This window comes from Leucopleurus acutus (assembly GCF_964270905.1).
Source record: "Leucopleurus acutus genome assembly, chromosome: 2".
Classification (NCBI taxonomy): Eukaryota; Metazoa; Chordata; class Mammalia; order Artiodactyla; family Delphinidae; genus Leucopleurus; species Leucopleurus acutus.
The window spans coordinates 81,053,658-81,072,274 of NC_139143.1; the positions used below are offsets into that span (position 1 = coordinate 81,053,658).

The 18,617-nt window shown below is 61.7% G+C and overlaps 1 protein-coding gene across 1 annotated transcript; it reads right to left on the reverse strand.

The window, feature by feature from the left end:
- Positions 1 to 67: 67 nt before the first annotated feature.
- On the reverse strand, positions 68 to 15,790 carry ZBTB7B (zinc finger and BTB domain containing 7B). Its single transcript, XM_082833817.1, has 3 exons — positions 15,641 to 15,790; positions 2,737 to 3,905; positions 68 to 2,345 (listed from the first exon to the last, which is right to left on the reverse strand). Exons 2-3 carry the CDS (start codon positions 3,897 to 3,899, stop codon positions 1,880 to 1,882), a joined length of 1,629 nt encoding a protein of 542 aa, XP_082689943.1. The 5' UTR covers positions 3,900 to 3,905; positions 15,641 to 15,790; the 3' UTR covers positions 68 to 1,879.
- Positions 15,791 to 18,617: the final 2,827 nt, after the last annotated feature.

An 18,617-nucleotide genomic window follows, 5' to 3' on the forward strand; every position in this document is an offset into this window, starting at 1 on the left:
ACCTATCTCCAAAATAAAGAAACCAAAGGTGGACACAAGTGTGAATCTTAAATTATTATTTCTTCCTGTCACTTACACCCGAGGTGGGGGGCAGGGCAAGGGGAGGGGAACAGGAGAGGGGGGATTGCCTCCCCCCCACCCCGTAAGGCACTGAGTGGAGAAGCCGCAAGGGGGGAGGGGGGAGGCCACATTGTCCTCACTCCCTGGGGCTAGGCCCCAGGTCTCCTCAGCCCTGGGCTCTCCCATCACCTGAAATGCTAAGATGAGGCCCAGGGCAACCCGACCTCCCCCTACCCCAATATATTACATCATCACTTTTTAAATAGATACAAGGACTGGTCCCGCTACCCCCTCCCTGTGACCCCCCCCCCACTATTGGGGGTACCTGGGCAGCTGTGCAAATGGGCATGGGGGTGCATGGGGGGGGAGGGAGAGCACCGGGCCCCTGAACCTGCCCCGTTTAAGGAAGGGGAAGAGCCGCCAGGCCAGGGAGGGGAAATAGTGCAAGGCAGAGCCCAGGCAGAATGGGGTCCAGCACCCAGCGAGGAAGGTGGGGAGGAGATACCCCCACCCCCAGCAGAATTGGGTAGTTAAAAATTTGAAACTAGATTTCAACAAGACCAACAGAAAAGGCTATGTACAGACCGGGGGTGGATTCAATCCTAAGGGTAGAGTGAGGGGATTACTCTCCCCGACCCAAAAGGAAGCCCGGCTGGCAAGGGTCTGGGGAAAGGATTCCTTTCCCACAGGTCCGCAGCCCACCTTCCTTGCGGCCGAGCAAGAAGCTATTTGCCCCGGCCTTGGCAAGGGGGCGCCGCTCACCAGCTGGGGTGGTGGAGGTTGAGAGAAGACGGCTCGCTGGAAGTGGCCGCCAGGGGCGCTCGCCCGCGCAGGGCACGGCCGCCAGATGGCGCCGGCTCGCCCGTTCTCCGCAAGGCTGCCCCCAACCCCTCACCCTGTCCCACACCCTGCACCGCGCCAGCCCGGGGGCGGCGTGAGTCAGGGGCGGCAGCAGTGTCGGCGGCTCCGGCTTGCACCTGGGCGGGGAGGAGGAGAAGAGGGTAGGCCACCGCCCGGCCCGCCCTGCCCTCTGGCCCCGGGGAGGGAGCGGCGGGAACAAGACATTCCCTGCCCAGCGACTCAGGAGGGGAGGGGAGGGGAGGAGAACCAGCAGCAGCTCCCGTAGTTGGGCGGGGCCCCTCCCGCTGCCCCCAGGGGCGGGCGAACCAATCAGGCCACCCCGCCCCCTTCTCCAGGACCCCATGACTCAGCGCTGGGAGCAGGGCGGAGGGGGACTAGGATGGCTCCTTCCTTACAGGCCCAGTCCCCCAGTCTTTCAAGCTTCTACCTTGCTTTCCCCCACTAACCCTTCCTTTGCCGCCCCCCTTTGCATAATTCACTGCCAGGAAAAGGGAACAGAAACCAGGAAGGAGGGGTCTCGAAAGGGAGGGGCAGTCCTTCACCCCCTTACACAGCCAAAACCCCAAGGGGCATGGGGGCAGGGCAAGGCTTTGGTCCCAAGCCCCCCACCCCCTAGAAACCCGCATAGCCGAAGAGGGACCCCACAAATCAGAAATACATTATTGCTTCTACTCCCCAGGAGCAGCTGGGGACAGGGACCCCACCTTTACAATGGAGCTGTAAATATATACATGATATCGTATGTATCACTCCTTGGGAGAGCACCCCAATCTGGGGAGCCTCTGCCCCAAAACCTTCTCAGCTTGGAACTGGAATGAGAGCTCTGAGGGAAGGGCCCAATTTCCGATGCCAGGGAGGCTCAGTGCCCGGACCCCAGCGCCGTCTCTGCTGCACACTCCCGCTGCTCAGCATGGGCGTCCCGGCCCCGTGCTGCTCCAGCTCGGCCACTCGTCCCTCTTTAAGAGGACTCCATGGCACCTTCAGCCTGAGGTGTGGTGGGTGCCCCCTCCTCCTCATCGTCATCAGGGGGCCCCGGGGTGGAGACTGGGGGCCCAGTAGGGGCTGGCTCCTCCCAGAATCGAGCCAGAGAGAGTCGGAAGTTGTCCAAGTGGCCATTGGAGAGGTCGAGGCCAGCAGGGGTCGGGGTGGCGGCAGAGGGCGGGGGGTAGTGAGGGGGCGCGTCGTCCTTGCGGCGCCGCCGGGTGCGCACCTCCAGGCAGTTCTGGCCTTTGAGGTGGCGCTGCAAGTGGTCCTCCTTGGCGAAAGCCTTGTGGCACAGGTGGCACTCATAGGGCCGGTCCCCTGTGTGCAGGTGCATGTGGTTCTTGAGGTCATAGCTGTGCAGGAAGCGGGCTGGGCAGTGAGAGCATGAGTAGGGGCGCTCTCCTGTGTGCTTCCTCATGTGGATCTTCAGCTTGTCATTCCTGGCACAGGCAAGGGGGAGGGGCAAGGAAATGGTTCAGGATGCGATCCCTGGGTCATCCTGGCCGGGTTCCCAGGCCTCGTCCCACTCCCGTCCCCCACCATTCATTTCCCTATGACTGCCCCAGGAGACCCTTGCTGACGTGCCTGCAGCTTAACTGGGCCCGGCCACCACCCACTCTGCCTCCAGCACAGCCACATCTTTCATGCCCCAGACCTACCTCCCTTGACTTTCTTTCTCCTGGCCTCCCTAATCTGGTCTCTCTCCTCACCCTGGGCATCACCACCCCAGTCCCTCCAGGATCACCTGCCTCCATACCTCGGGTCTCATAATCCCTTCCTCCCTCCCCCTCGACATGGCCCCTGCTGCACCCCTTCCCCGCTGGTGCTCACCGGGTGAAACGGACACCGCAGACTTCACAGGCGAAGGGCTTCTCACCAGTATGGGTCCTCATGTGGCGTGGCAGTTTGCCAGCCCCGTGGATAATCTTGTGGCAGACCGGGCACTCCTGGGGCATCTGGGAGCGGCGTTTGCGCACTAGCTTGTCCTGGCCATCTAGGCCTGGTGCCAGGGTGTCCTGGTGTAGGGAACTCAGGTAGGCCATCAGGTCAGGATCGATGGCATCCTCATCTGAGCCCAGCTCCTCTGGGGACAGCGGGGGCCCGCCACCCTGCGCCAGCCCATAGGCCGGGGGATATGCCAGCTCCTCCTCTTCTTCCTCACCCTCATAGGCCTCATAGCTCAGGGGCCCCTCATGGGGTGAGGCAGTCCCTGTGGGAGGGCTGTAGCTGTCCCCCAGCCTACTGCCCCCGCTGCTGCCCACTCTGCCTGCCGCCTCTTCCTCCTCCTCGTAGGTCAAGGGATGGGTGGGCACTGTGGGCACTTCAGGCACTAGGTGGTTTGCCCGGGCCCCCTTGGTCTGCAGGAAAGCTTTTCGTGGCTTGCGGCTGCGGCGGGCGACAGGCCGAGGGGGCGGCGGCAGCGGCGGTGGGAGGGGCACCTGTGGAGGGCTGTCTTCACCGTTGGGAACTCCCGAGGCTGAAGCTGTGGCTGTGGCGAAGGCCTCCAGGTACTGGCGAGCTCGCTCACAGTCGTCCTCGTCAGGGCTGGGAGCTTCTAGTCCGCTCCCCTGCAGAATCTCCATGCAGGCAGCGATGACACACGGGATCTCCAGCAGCCGCGCAGCCTGGAGCACTGCCGGCATGTTGGCGCTGCTGGTGGTCAGTGTGGCTGTATAGGCAAACTCGAGCAGGGCACCCAGTGCCTCCGGCCCCACAAAGTCCAGCTCACACACGCCGGCCCCTGCTCCCCCGGCAGCCACCCCGCCGCCCCCAGCGCTCAGGACCGCCCCGCCACCGCCCTCAGTGAAGAGCTTCTTGAAGTAGTGGCTGCAGGCAGCCAGCACAGCCCGGTGGGTGCGGTATTCAAGGCCCTGTGTCCGGATGGTGAGGTCACATAGGTGGCCCAGCTGGCGCTGCTCATTGAGGCAGCTCAGGAGCTCACTGCTGTGGTCTGGGAATGGAATCCCGATCAGGTCGTCCTCGGGGCTCCCCATCTTCTCCTGCAGAGTCAAGTAGAGAGGGAGGTTAAGAGCGCTCAGCCCTGCAAGGTGGTCCAGGGAAGGGATATATACCAACGTTGGCCAGGTGACTGCAGACTACTTAGACGGTCTTCTAAGTACTTTACACCCACTTCATCTTCCACAACCTTCTAAAGTAACAGTTATCATTCATTTCACAGACAGGAACCTGAGGTGCAGACAGGTGAAGCAACTTTCTATGTTAAGTGCAGAAGAGGTTCAAAGCCAGGCGATGGGCCCAGAGTCCATGTTCCTAAGCACTGTGCACTGTTCTGCCTCTGTGAGAGCAGGAGCCCTGCCTTTCTGGCCTTTCCTAGAGACCCGTCTGCTTCACGGGTCTGCCCCATTCCCCATCCCTTTGGAAGAAGCACTGGACTGGGAGAAAGGATGCCTGGGTTCTGGTTCAGGCTTCATGAAGAATTGGCTGAAGGACTCTGGGTGGCTCTGGCAGCCAGCCTCAGTCATCTGAAAAGTGGGGTAACAGTCTTTGTGATGGAACCTCCTCTCAGCCCAGAGAGAGGCCAATGAGAGAGTTCAGATTCACATTGCGCCAAGGACTGTTCAAGGCAAGGTCAGGTGCTTTAACTTATGTTATCTCCCTAAAGCATTTGGTGTACAGTAAAACACTATGCAAACCTGAGAGGTGGCTTCCCAGCACCCTCCTCCTCCTCCTTCCCCACCCACTAAAAGTTCATCTCCCCTTCTAGATCCCCCCTTCTAGAGGCCAAAAGGGAAACACAGCTCCCAGCATCCCTCCCCCCACATCCTCCCCTCCCCCATGGGGCCAAGGAGCAGCCACCCTTTGCTGGGGTGTCGCTGGCTGGCGCGGGTGCTTCCTGCCCCGCACCGATAAGCATCGTCCCCGCCCCCTCTCCCACTGCCAATAGGCCAAGTTCCAGTCCCACCCCTCCCCCACTGGGCTACCACCACCACCTCTCCCTCCCCATTCCCATCCAGTCAGGAGAGTCCCCCCTCTCCAGAGGACCATCTTTCACCCTCTATGCTTTCCCCTCCAAGGCAGAGCCACAGAAGGTGCAGAGCTGCCAGCAATCCTGAGGCTGGTGGAGGGGAGGGGAGGGGTAGTAGAGGGAGTCTGGCCTGGAAGTGGGGAGATCTGCTTTAAGTCCTGGCTCTGCTACTATCTTTTTTTTAACCATACCATTAATATTTATTTATTATTATTTTTAAACATCTTTATAAGTATTCTGCTGCTATCTTGCTGAATGACCTTGGGCAAGTCATTTCTCTCTGTGCTTCAATTTCCTCACTGTACAAGGAAGGGCTGGGAATGGATGCCCCATGGGCTCAGCCCTTCAGCCCTGACATTTGGTGGGTCTGGAGCAACTGGAGACAGAGTTGGGGCCTGGAAAGAGCTCGGCTCGGGAGTCATCCAGGCTTGAGTTTGAATCCTCCGTCTGCGGCTGATTAGCTCTGTGACCTTAAACAAGTGATTTAATCTCTGGACCTCTTTCCTCATCTCTAATATGGGATCATTCCACCTGACTCCTAGGGCTGTGGTGAAGGTTAAATGAGACCGTGGGTGGCACAATGCCTTAAAACACACAGTAGGGGCTCAATAAATGTTCTGGCCTTGGCAAGGAGAAACAAGGCCTCACCTAGAGGCAGATTCCACTACACAGGTGGTGTCTGCTGGGAAACAAGTCTGTCTCCCTCCCTCAAATCACCCCAGGAAGTCAGGTTACTACTAGCTACATGACCTTGGACCAGTCACTTCCTTTCCTGAGGAGACCTGTTTCCTCATCTGTAAAATTAAAGACTGACCTAGATGATCCTTAGGGCAAGTCCCACTGACATTTTGTCAGTGTCTTCTCTGCCACTCCCAACAGCTGCTCAGTGTTGGCCATTGATGGGGAAGATTTTGGGAGGGGGGGTTGGAGGAGTCAAGGGCTACAGGTTTCCTCTTGAGGACACAAGAACTGCATTGTTTCTGCCTGCCTCCCTGTCCCAGCACCAGAACGCCTGCGCGGAAGCCATGAGTGAGCAGCACCCATGTGGCTCATAAGCCACAGCCAGACACCCTTAGACAGCCCACCCCTTCCCACCTTAAGTCCCCAGATCACTTCTCTCCCTAGGGGCCAAGCAGTCTGGGAGCACTCCCAGTTTCCTTTGGTTCCCCTACCTGTACTTTACAAATAGTACAAGAGGCAAATGGCCCCAGGACTTAGAAACAAACAAAATCGGGTGGGCAGCAGCAGTGGCCACTCAAGCAGCAGTGGGCTCCCTCCTGGGCCCAAGCAAATCCTGTCCCTCCTGAGGGGGATGGGTGGGGCTGTCCTCGATGTCCATTGGCCCGGGGCTGGGCACCCGCAGGCACGTGGCTAACCCCATCCCTCTCCCTCCTTCCCTCCACACCCCACCCATTCCCGCTGCTAAGCCCGCCTCCCTTCTCCCACCCCAGGGCCGTCTCCGAGGCAACTTGGTGTGGCGGGTGCGCTGATTGGCTGACCCCGCTGTCAGGTCACAGGCTCTGGCTGGTTCACGATGCAACTCACTCAGGCCTGGCTCGGGCAGGGGTGGGTGTTTAACCCCTTGGGCCTAACCCTGTGGCCACGAGGTACCAATGAAGGAAGGGAGAGGCAGAGGACACACGTGGGAAGGGGAGGTGTTCACATGGTTCTCTAGCTTCTGGGAAACTCCCCTAGCCCTTACCCAGGGCTCTGGCACCCATGCTAACTTAGGTGCCACCTGGAACTAGGCTGATGCCAAGCAGGCCGAGGGGATACTCCTAGCCCCATCATCTGGGAGGGGCTGCTGGGGTGGAGGCTTCCCCCTTCTTTCTGCCAGGGTGGGGCCCTGGTGCCAGGATGCCCACCCCACCTTGGGCACCCTTCCCACCTCTGTATCCCAGAGGGCCCAGCCCCCCGACGCCCATAAGTGTCCCCACCCAGCCTGGCATGCCCCCTCTTGCTAAGACCTTGTGGGCATGGGCGTGTGTGGTGGCTGGGGGGGCATCTGTGCCAGGGAGCCAGGCAAGGTCTGTTTGGTCTGTTTGCCTGGTAGGGGGAAGAACTGGGGGCCCCACCCCATCTCTCCCCACTTTCCCGCCACCCCCCAGGCTCCCCTCACTGTCAGGCCTGCTAGACCGGCCAAGCCGGTGGGCAGCTCTCTTGAAACTGGGCCCTGAGTCAAGCTTGCCCCATCTTTGGTGGGGGGAAGACTTTGGGGTTAGAAAGGTGGGAGGGGGCAAAGGGGGGAGCCCCTATCACCTACCCCTCAGTGCCCAAGGGCACCTGCCAAGGTGTGTCCACCACCAAGAAACCAAAAGGTAGAGGGCACTGGCCCTGGCATGGGAAGGAAAAGGAGGCTGGAACTCTTTCCAGGTGCTGACCTCCGGCAGTGTCCAGTGCAGGGCTGGGGGCACCAGGGCCAACACTGCCGGCTCGAGCCAGCTGAAGAGCTGGGATATGAGGCCCTGAACGGGGCAGCTGAATAAAGCTGGCCCCCCTTCCCCACACCCTGGGGATTAGGGGAGTAAGGCTTAGTGTGGGGGGCAGCAGGCGGAAACAGGATTAGCGGCGGAGAAAATAGATATGGGCCTGAGACACAGGCACACAGAGCCACCCCTCCCCAAGCCTGGAGGCCCCCACCTCTGGGCTCTGCCGGAGAGCCTGAGAGGGACCTGGCCAGTCCTCTCCAGGTGTAGCAACGTGGGGTGAGGGAGGTTGAGGACCAGGCTGTGATACCTCCTCCCAGGGTGATGGAGAGGCCTGGCACTCTTCCCACCTTAGCCGGCCACCCTTCCCCCTTACTTCTTTCTCCTTTCTGCCCCCCTCCAACCCCCACCCCAACTCCAGCCTCAGGTTCTCTTCCTGTTTTTTTGGAGCTAAGTTTGCACGAAGCCAGGGCTTTGGCCTGTGGCTGGACCAGGGGGGTGGGGAAATAGGACAGCCAGTCCAAAGTCCTCAGGGACCCAGGAATCCTAGTTCCCCAGCTTCTCTCACCCCTTCTTAGGGCCTCTGAGGCCCAGGGGCTGAAGCCATCTGGCCTGCCCAGTTGGGAAGTCAGGGTGAGGGGTTGAGGTGAATCCCCTTGAGGATTGGAATGGCTTTGAAGGAGAGGCCCTTGGCCCAGGGATGCCCTAGGCATTTATGGAGCCCGTCCCTCTCCACCCCAGCCCCTCCAAGCTAGTACATGCCTTCCCCATCCCCCATAGGCCGCTTCCCCCTCCTAACCTCACCACCCCCAGCACTCACACTTCCTGGGGGCCGAGGCGGGGAAGAGAGACCGCAAGCCACGAAGGGGGAAGGAGGCAAGGGGAGTTGGCTGCTTCCCGGTGCCGTGGGGGTTAAGCCTCTCCTCCCTCAAAATCCCCAATTCCTGGTGCTTCAGCTCCTGACAGGAGGGAGACCTCAGTGTCCCCCCACATTTTCTTTCCATGACAACTGCCCTAGTCCACAGCCGCTCAGGCCGCATCAGGGTAAATCTGAGGGAGATAAAAGATGGCGGAGGAAGGAATGGGGGCAACTCCGTCTTCCCCAGCCTTCCCCTCTTGTCCTTTGGGAACAAGGCCCTCTCCACTCTTGGCCCCTTTTCTTGGCCTCTTCCTGTCCCCTTACCGCCTTGTCGGACCCTTGTCTCCCCTCTCCGCGACTCATCCTTTGCTTTCGTTCCTTCAGCCCTTGCGAGGCTCCCGCTTCCTCTCTACGGCGTCTATGTCCGTAGGCCTCCGAGGAATCATCCCTACCCCTCCTTTCTTTTCCCTTTTGGTTCTCTCGCTCAAGCCTCCTCACTTCCTCCATTTCATCTTGCTCTGAGCATCCCTTCTCTTCTCCCCAGGCAGGCGCAGTGTGGAGAGGGGCAGAGGAATTCAATCAAGAGGCCAGGCCTGCCCTCCAAGGCCTGGTCTTGCCATGAGATGGTCACATGTAAGGTACCCACGGCCCCATTTTGGATGAAGCACAGGGCCAAAATTTGGGGGACAGTTGGGGAAGATGGGAGGGGGTGGTACAGTGAGAGCGGATGTCGGGTGGGGTGAGGGGGACAGCCTAGGCCTCTCTGCCCGTCAGAATTTCCAGCCCTGGAGCTGCTGGACTTTCCCCAGAGGCTGCCCACCCTAGGCCAGGCAACTGTGCACTTGGACAGACCCTGGTCATCAGGGTTCCCAGCGGGGGTCTGCCGGAGCAGTGCCAGATACCCTTAGGGCCTGAGGAGACCACACAGGGTGCCAGGGTCTGCCCTGTGCCCACCCCCTCCCCCCAGTCTAGCGTCTCCGGCTGGGTAACCGAGCCGGCTGGTAACCCCACACCCGCCAAGCCGCCAGCAGAAACCTGAGCCCCCCAGCCCCAGAGGACACCCCGGCCCGATCCCCGGAGCCCGGCTCCCTGCCAGCCTGTCCAACCTCCTGTCCTGGCCCAGCAACCCCTCGGCTCCCATAGGCCCCTTCTTCTGCTCTCCTGTCCTCCTGGGTCCCCCAGACACAGAAGCTTCCCCACGCTCCAGCTCCTCAGCCCCTCAGTTCCTAAACTGCCCCCTGTGAAGTTCAGACACCCTCTTCCTAGCCTGTTTTTCAGTCCCTCTCTGACCCTTGGCCAATTCTAGGCCTCCAAGCCTCCCCTGGGGCCTGATCTCCCAAGCCAGAGTGTGGCCTACTCACCTGAACGCTGAGGGGCCTTGCCGGCAACTCCTCTTGGCCCCTGGGGGGAGCAGGTTGGGAGGGGTGGGGGAGGGCCGGGCTGGGGGGGAGGTAGGGTGGCTGTTCCCCGCTCCAGCTCCCTCCTTCAAAGGGGCCGCCCACGACTTGGCCCAGCCCCTCCCCCCTACAGCCTTAACCCTCTGGGTGCTGTCCCCCCTCCCCCCAGATGGAGGGAGGGGTTACCAGAGGCCTGGCAGCGTGGCAGAGGGCCTAGAGTCTCTGCCTGTGGTGCCCGAAGCCCCAGCTGTATCCACCCTGGCCCGTCCTCTCTCAGTCCTAAAAGGGGAAAAAGGTGAGCAGTAGGAAAGGTAGGAGCTGGGACAGTCCAGGAGGACAGAGGTGAGGAGGAGCAATGGGAGAGGCTGCTGGAGGTGGGACCAGGAGAAGGAAGAAGGGAAGGGAGGGGAGGGGACAGGAGGCAGCAGTGGCCAGAAGCGGGAGGAGGGGAACCCTGGACAGGCAGTGCCAGGGGTGACAGGTGCCTAGGTCCCAGCCCCTCAGGGCATATGGTATAATAGGGGAACACAGGGAGGCCCTCCAGACCCCAGTATGTCCCTCAGCACCCCTGGGAGCTGGCCGAATTCTCCCCACTCTGTACTGGGCTGGGGCCCTCAGGGGCTGGGCAAGGCAGCACCCCGCCCTCCCCATGCCTCACCCCAAACCCACTCACATACCACAGTTCCTTGCCCGGGCACCAGCCCCTGCCAACCAGGCCAGGGGGCAGCACTTGTGCCAGCCCCCAATGGCCAGGAGGATCAGGGGGACAGAGCTGGCCTGAGGGGGGTGGACAGATGGGGGGAGCTGTGGGCACCAAAAGAGGAAGGAGCCGGGAGGGGGCATCTGCTGGGAAGCGGCTAGCCCCACCCCTTGCGTAAGCTGCTGCCACCCTGGCTGGTTGGGTGGGACCCGCCTGGGCCTGAGGGGTAACTCAGGAGGGCTCTGAGCCCAGAGATGGGTGGGCCACAAAGTTCCACTTAAACAGCTTCTGGGGTCTCTTATTCCTGGAACGAGGCGTGCCCTAGGTCCCCCAGACACTAGGCCATCCCAAGTCCTACTGGGCTGGGAGGGGGCACCACAGAAATGCCCCCTAAAATATCCCCTCCCCTTTCCCCCCAACAGCTGCTGGCTCAATGCCGCTGGCCTGCTGCCCCTCACCAGCTCCCGGCCCGGTTGGCACCTACCCACCAGGATGCTGGCAGTCCTGCCCTCCTCTCCCTCCTACCCCCCTGGCTCCCAGCGCCCCATGCCAACTGTGGGCCTCGGGTGGGGGAGGGTCACCCCTGTGCCTTGGTGCCAGCTAGGCGGGCCCAGGCCCTTAGGTCCTACAGATAAGGCACAAGACCCTGTTCTCAAGCCATCTCCTCAAGAGGTAGCGCACGGGTTAGGGCCTACACAAAGAGAGCCCAGGGGGCTATGGCCAGCTTGATGAGCAGTTATTGAAGGCTCTACTCCCCAAGGTGGGGGCCAGTGTCTCTCCCTGCCACCAGGCGCCAGCCTCCCGGCATTCCCCCTGCCCAAGCATTTGCTTGGGCACCAAAGTCCCTGATATTCCTGAGTGCCCTAGTGCCTGCAGCCTGTGAGGGAGTGGGGCGGGGCTGCTCTCTGCCCTTTGATCCCCATAAAGGGAGGGAACCAGCCTAGGGGGCAGGGGGCAGGGAGGGAGTTCATGGGGCCTCTCCGTTTCACCCGTGCCAGGGGCAGCAGGGCAGGGTGTGGGCATCTCTTGGGTGGGGCCCTCAGGTGAGAATGGGTAGCATGTCTCAGCAGGGGGGATGGACATCAATCATGGGTACATGGTGTCATGTGGGAACAAGATGGTGAGGACAAGGTGGGGGGATGCAGAGGGTCCCCACATTCCAAATCATCCCAGTCCGCTTTTAGCCCCATCCAGAAAAATTTCCAGACTTAACCAAACTGAGAGATCAAGGAGGACTACAACTCCCAGTATGCACCACAATTGCTTTGCATGTACCTTGGGAGCTGTAGTTCCCTTGAGAAGCCCAGTGCTCTCCTCTTCCCCAGAGCCTTGCTGATGGGGTGGGGAGGGCAGAGCAGAGGACTTGGTTATGAATCTCCAAGGGGACTGTGTTTAGAAGAGGTACAAGGCAGGAGGTCCATGGTGGGGGGAGAGGACCCCCTCCCAGGCAAAGGGGGAGGAAAGGAGGAAGGAAGGAGGAGAGGATGTCTGTTGAAAGGGGCATATGGGTGGGGAGGAGTTGGGGGGAGTGGTGGAAACAGGAAGGAAACTGAAGCCAGAGACATGAGGTCGAAAGCAAGGGCCTGGTGGAGCCCCACTCCGAGGCTCAGCAAGGACTGGGAAGGCATTTCCCCCTGCTGGGCCTCGGCACCATTCTGGTGGTCTGGGGAGGCATAAGAGGAATTAGTGATGTCAAGTCACAGTAGACTGGTGTGTTTGTGGGGGTCACTGGCTCCATTTGCCTGCCACCAGCCCTCTTTTGTCCAGGGCACCCCAACTCCCGGATCTGGCACGGGTATCTGCTGGCTGGAGAGCTCTGAAAGCTGACTAGGTTCTAGGATGCCAGCAGGAAGAGGAAGGGGTTGGGGGAGGTTAGGGCCAGGCCTGATGGGTATGGTGGAAGGAGACATGTATGGGGTTAGGCCCAGGTGTGAGGTCAAGGAATTGTGCTGGCAAATGAGGATGCCATCCTCTAGGGCTGAGGCCATAGCAACTGGGAGGCCTCAGTGAAGAGAGGGCTAAGATAACAAGGAAGGCCACCAGCCTCCCACCCATCCCAGGCTGTGGGACAGAATGAAGAAGGCAGCCCTTTCCAGTGTCCCTGTGGAATTTGCTAAAGGTAGCTTTTCCCCTTGTGCCAGGCAGCCTGTGAACATTAACGGTGGCAACTCAGGGGACCAGATGGCAGCTGGGTGCCTTTTCTTAGTGGGGGTGGAGGTCAGAAGTGGGCAGAGGCTCTGCTTCCAGGCCACTTTCCCTGGGCTCCCCAAGGTTCTGGGACAGATGCTTATAGGCCCCAGCCAAGACTCTTGCCAAGACCTGGGTCTGGCTGGGTGGTGGGTCATTCTTGCCTCTCCAAGGCCTTTGATGGTGGGCAACAGTAGCTCTTACCCCTTCCCCCCAGTCCCCCAGGCCCGCCTTGGCGCCTGGCCGCCTGTGTGTTGGCAGGACTGGTGGAGGGGGGGGCGGCGAGGCAACTTCAAACTGTCCGGGCAAAACGTCAAGTTTACTCACGAGTTTACTCAGCAGAAGGAGGGGGAAGAGGCCAGGGCAGGCACACCCCATGCCAGGGTCCTATCCGTCTGCTTTTCCCCACCTTCCTCCCCCACCCTCCTCTTCAGTCCTAGGCCAAAACAGGCATAGGCCCCAAGGCCTGGTGGCAGGGCAGTCTTAACTCTTGGAAGGTCAGGGAACCAAGCAGGCTGGAGGCAGGAAGCCCTGAAGCAGGCCCAGAGGCTTCTATCAGAGGGCAGTGCCCTGCCTGGAGCCCATTCACTACCCGTCTTGGGACCTCGGCCTTAGGCCAGAACTGGGTCTCTTAGCCACCAAGAAGGGGGCAGTACCAGGCCAGGCCTCCTCCATCTGACCAGTCCCCTGGGCAGTGGCTTCTGACCCCAAATGCCCAGTACTAGGCTGTGCCTCAGGCAGCATGATGCCATCTGGGGAGCCATAGGATCAGGGGCTGGTTCTCTAGGCCTTGACTTGGAATGAGGGGCCAGCACCCTATCTGACCTACTTCCCTTTCCTCCCCACCTGCTTTCATTCTCTGCTTTTCTCCCCCAGCCTTCACTGTCCCCACCCCAGAGGCGCTCCGCCCCCCATGCCCGCTGGGCCCCCTCCCCCACCATTCCCCAGGGTGCCAAGTGCAAGCACACAAAGGGCCCGATGGTGCATTGTTAGCCCAGCCCCCGCTGCCCGCCTCGCCCTCCCAGGGCAGGCACTAGGCCAAGGAGGAGCTGGGGGCCCTGGGTGCCAGGGGGCACCATGGGGAAGGGGGAAGAGGTCAGCACCTGTCTCCCAGTCCCTGGGGTCCATGTCAGCCAGAGCTGAGCAGTGATGAGAGTACCCCATTAGAGCAGGCCTCTCTCCTTGACACCTGAGCCTAGTGGGCACTGCCTTCTTTCTTCCCCAGAGCCCCCTTCGGGTGGTATTAACCCCTTCTTGACCCCTGTGCTAAGGTTGGGGGGTGTGGTACCCAAGGGAGGGGACAGTGTCTGGGGGTGCCAGCAGGCTGTGTGGTGCTCACAGCAACCATGTAACAGAGGCACGCTGGGGGAGCCGGGGTCCCGAGGGCCAGGGACAGGAGGCAATGACAGAGATTTCTTCTTGTTTCATCAGCTGCTCCAGGGGAGCCCCCTGCCCTTGTCCCCAGTCACCACTGAGGAGGAACACTAAATGTTACCCAAACTCAGTCACAAATATGTCCCTCTCCAGCCCAGCACAACACTCCATATGCCCACTGTCCCCTCCCAACCTGATGCCCACTCCATGCCAGCTCTCCCAGCAGTGCCAGGAGGGTACAGGGGTGACCAAACCAGTTGGTGTGTGTGGGGGGAGCAGGAGGCAACCCCATAATCATCCAGGCTCACCCCCCTATACACATGCACCCTCAGGAAACAGAGTTCCCATCCTGGTTTAACCCCTCACCGCCCAATCTGGCTCCCCCTGCCCCTTGATAAACTGTCTCCCTCCTCCAGGAATAAGTTGGGGGAAGGCGGAATAGCTGCGCTGACTCATTCCCATTCTCAGCTGCAGCTAGGGGTCTCCAAGGCACTCGGGTGGGGGTCAATTCAAGAACGCCCTCCACCTGGCCCGGAAGCCAGGACAGCCTGCTGGTCTCCCCCTCTCCCCAGCACCCACTTCCGGTGTCCCAAACTAGGTCAGCAGCGCTCGTTTCCTGTGGGTCAACTAGCACCCGCGCCTCTGCCCCTCCCCTGCTCCGGACCCAGACTCCCCGCCCCCCGCCCCCCAGGGCGCCCCGAGGTCTCACCACGTCTCAGCCGCCCTTTGATACGTGGGGGTTGTGCGGGGCGGGGGGCAGGGGACCCGCCCTCTCTCCAAACACTAGCAGGGCCGGGGCGCCTGGGCAGGCACGTGTCCGGGCACAACCCGCTGCCCACGCCGCCCCCCCACTCCCGGCCCCCCCTCGCTCTGGCCGGGACACGTCGCTCTCTTACTTGGGGTGGGGTGGGAGGAGAGAGAGAAAGCTGGAAATTGAAAGCAGCGCCCCCCACCCCTTTGAATGGCAGCCCTCTACCAGCGGCGCTCAGAGTAGGTTCTACAACAACACAGTAGCGACCCCCACTCCGGGTAGGGGCAGGTGCGCCGGCGCCTGTGGGGGGACGGGTAATAGGTAGAATTCTTCCCAGTCGCCCACCCTCGCTCTTGGGCTCTGGGGGCCGGAGCTGGCTTTGAAAAGGTGGCGGCGGTACTGGAGCCTGAACGAAGAGAGTGGGATTGAGGGGAGGCGGAGAGAGGGGTCGTTCTATATTCGCTCGGAGGTTGTCGCTGAGTCCCACTACCAGCGAGAGAGCGCGACTCTGGAAGCGCAAGAAACCGAATAGTCCAGCCGGTAACTTTCCCCCAAGCCGCGGCTCCTCCTGTGCTCCCCCCACCCCCCATGCAACTGGCCCGGGTCCAACCCACCGCGCCAGGGGGCGCGGAGTTGGGGGGGGAGCGTTGTCCTAGTTAGAATCCGTCAGCGTTTCCATTCCCTCTACTCGGACGGGTCGGGGGTCTCCCCCTAAAGTCACGAAGGAGACTGGGGGAGCGCTCAGCGCCGCCTCACCCTCTCTCCATCCCGGAGCCGCCAGTCTGTCTGATCCCAGAAGTGCAGAGAAAGTTTCTGGGGACCCTCCGCCCTGGGTTGGGGGCGGCTGTAGTTCCTTCTCTACCTTTCCTCCCAGTTAAAATCAATTCCAAAGACCCGGAGTGTTGGGAAGGCACAGGGAAGGGGAGTGGTGGGAATCTGGTCTGCGTGCGTGTGTGTATGTGGGGGGGTCCCACTTACAGGACGGACGAAGGACACTGCAGCAGTCTCGAGTATGGGGGACCTCTAGCCAGGAGACAAAAGTGGGGTACACTCACCTCTCTGCCTTTGGGTCCGCTGGCTGGAGCTGCTGAGGCTCCGGGTGTGGGGAGAAGCGCGTCCCCCGCCAGGCCCGGGGGCTTGGGGCCCTGCTCCGGTCCTGGTCAGAAGGCCGCGGTCAGTGGCTCGCCGCTCTCTGCTGGGGGGCTCCTCCTCCGCAGCCCTCTGCCTCCTCCTGCCGCCCGCCCCCCCCTCGGCCGCCGAGAACCGTACATTCACCTGGCTCCCACCCGCCCCCCCCTCAGGGCCCGCCTCACCTGTCCTGCTGTCTCACCTGTCCTCCTGCTTGCTTTCCCCCCATCCCTCCCCCCGCCCCCTGCCACCCCCCAAACTCCCCCTCCCAACCCTTAGCAACACCCTCTGTCACTTCCTGGTTTTTCACCCGCCCCCCCAGGCCCCCCTCCCTCCGCCCAATAAGGACATAAACTTCAACCCCTTGGTCCAGCCAGTCTCTGCAGGGCGCAGATGGATCCCTCCCTCCTTTTTCGCTCTCTTATTCCAAGCTCTTACTTTGCTCTCCGAGCTTTTCCCACCCTCCTCTTTTCCCTCCTTCTTTCCTTCTCTCTCTCTTTCTCCCTTCACCTGCCGCGGTCCCTTTCCTCCTCCTCCTCTCCCTCTCCCTCTCCGTCTCTCTCTCTCTCTCTCTCTCTCTTTTTCTCTAGCCCCTATCTCTCCCAGTCCACCTTAACTCGAGCTCCGCCCCCGACCCCCATCCAGCCCTCCGCCGCTACTCCGTCCCGCCCCCTGCACTCCACCTCCCGGCCCGCCCATTGGCCTGAACACCCGCCCATCCCAAGTGGGTCCCTCCCTGCGTTCGGCCAGGGAGGGGGCGGAGCCGAGGGGCTGGCCTGAAACCTGGAGGAGGGGAAGAGGAGGGGGCAGTGTCCGCAGCGGCCGGGGAACCGAGCACCCCCATCAAGGGCTCGCACTCCTACAAGAGGGGCTTCCGTAGGGTCAGCACCTCGGGAGGGAAGGGTATGAGGAGGTTAAAGATACACTAGGTGGGGGCGATGCGGGGACTTAGGGGATTGAGGGAGGGGGTCCCGTGAGGGGCTATAATCAGGTCAGGGCCCCTGGAGGTAGGGGGAGGGGAGCCACCCGGCCATCAACTCCAGCTCCTACGCCCCACCCCACCCCTTGGAGGCGGGGGAATTGAGGGTGCGGGCACCCTGCGTCCCTCCCCACGCGTGACGGCGCCTCGCGGGGAGGGAACGGCGCCCTGGGCAAGCAGCCTCTGCGCTCCAGCCGGTGCCCGATGCGGCCTTGGCATTGTCGGAGGGGAGGGGCCAGGTCCGTGAAGGGGGAGGGGGAGGAACGCTCACGCTCCTGCTCCCCGCCTCCATCCCGCTGTTCCCGAAGTGGAGAAACCGAGTCTCCGCGAAGGAGGGACCTCTGGACTTGGGTTCGCTCAGAGACCTGGGAGGCGAGAGGGGTCTGAGTGTTTTACGATGTGTATGTGGATTTGGGGGGGAGATCAGGATAGGTACTTCAGTGCCCCCCAACTGAGGAAGGTAGCCTGTTTGGGACGCTTCCAACTGGGCCTGCGGCGCTACGTACCCCAAAGAGCCCCTCCCACTAGTGTAAAACTGATTCAAATCCGGCTCCGGCGGGCCAGGTTCCGCTCCCCGAGGCCGGCCGGGCCGAACCGGGTCGAACTTGCTTTCTCCAACCCCAGCCCCCTCCGCAGAGGGCCTCCCTCCCTTTCCAGCAGGTGGCTCCGCGGGACACCAGCTCAACCTGTTGGACCACAATAGGCGGCGCCAGGGGGGCCCTGGCCCTCACCCGGGCTGACCCGGGATCCCCGAGCAGGGGGAGGGGCGGAGTCCCGGTCCCTCCCTCTCTCTCCCTCCGGCCGTGACTCAGCCTCGGGGCCGCTGCCCTGCTCCCCAGCCAGGGGCGGAAAGTGTGAGGCGCCCCTGAGGGCCCAGGCCAAACCAAACAGCCCCCCACCCCAGACATTATCTCACTGTAGATTTAGGGGGGCTCTAGGAAGGAAGGGGGGTAGCAGTAGCAGGCATGGGTCTCTCCCGCTCGGGTAATCCGCTCCAGGTTTTCCTATCGTCCCTGTCCCTCTTGGGTCCCGAGGCTGGTCACTGCTCCGGGTTTTCTTCTCGGCCCCGCCGGACAGATTCTGGTTCGCGAGCGCCCGAAGCCGGCGGGGTCCAGGCCAGGGATTTTCCCTCCCTTCCCCAGCTCGGGGTCGCGCTAGCCTGGAGAAGGGCCGTGCCAGGGGCAAGACGGCAGTGCCAGAAGCACAAGTGAAATTGAGAGGGGACTGCTTCGGGGTGGAGAGGGCATGGCCGAGGAAAAGGGGGGCGGGAAAGTGGCTCGGGGAGGGTAGAGCCAGGGCCTCTAGAGGCAATAGAAGGGAGGGCGCCTTGGCATCAGCCCATAGGTATAGAGAAGCGAACAGCGGGCTCGCCATGTCCCCCATCCCTGGGGGTCGCCTCAGGCGTCTTGTTGGATCCCACCTGGATTTTTCAGTGGCTGGAATGCCATTCCTCACTTGAGTCTCGAGAGTCCGGGAACCTCCTGTTAGTTTCTCAGTGACGCCCCCTCCCACGTTCTCTTCTGGTCCACAAAGCTCCCTCGCTCAGAAGTCGGAGTGGGGAACCCCGACTTTGAAATTCCCGCCTAACCCCCAACTCCCGGGCCCTTACCTCGCCAAACCACTGAGACCGCGTCGGCCAAGAAACGCTGACTGGGGGCCCCGCCCTCTCCCACGAAACCCCAGCCTGGCCCCTGGGGCCTGCCGCCACCCCTGCCCCGCCACTAGGCCTGGACTGGAACTGGGAACTGGGGGGCAGGTGTGGGCTCTCCAAGGGCCCTCCAGGGGATCGGGGAGCGTCCAAGATCCGCACGTTCAGTTGGTCTTCAGGCGACCAACTAGACCTTAATTTTGTGTGGCAGGAGGTGGGTAAATACCCGGAGAGTGAGGTGGTTGACCAAAGAGAAGGATGAACGCCCAGGCCGGGA

Excerpts from the sequence above, each read along its gene's own strand:
- ZBTB7B (XM_082833817.1), bottom strand. The coding sequence starts at position 3,899 with ATGGGGAGCCCCGAGGACGACCTGATCGGGATTCCATTCCCAGACCAC. Across the intron at positions 2,346-2,736 it reads TGCGGTGTCCGTTTCACCCG|GAATGACAAGCTGAAGATCC; the intron begins GTGAGCACCAGC and ends TGCCTGTGCCAG.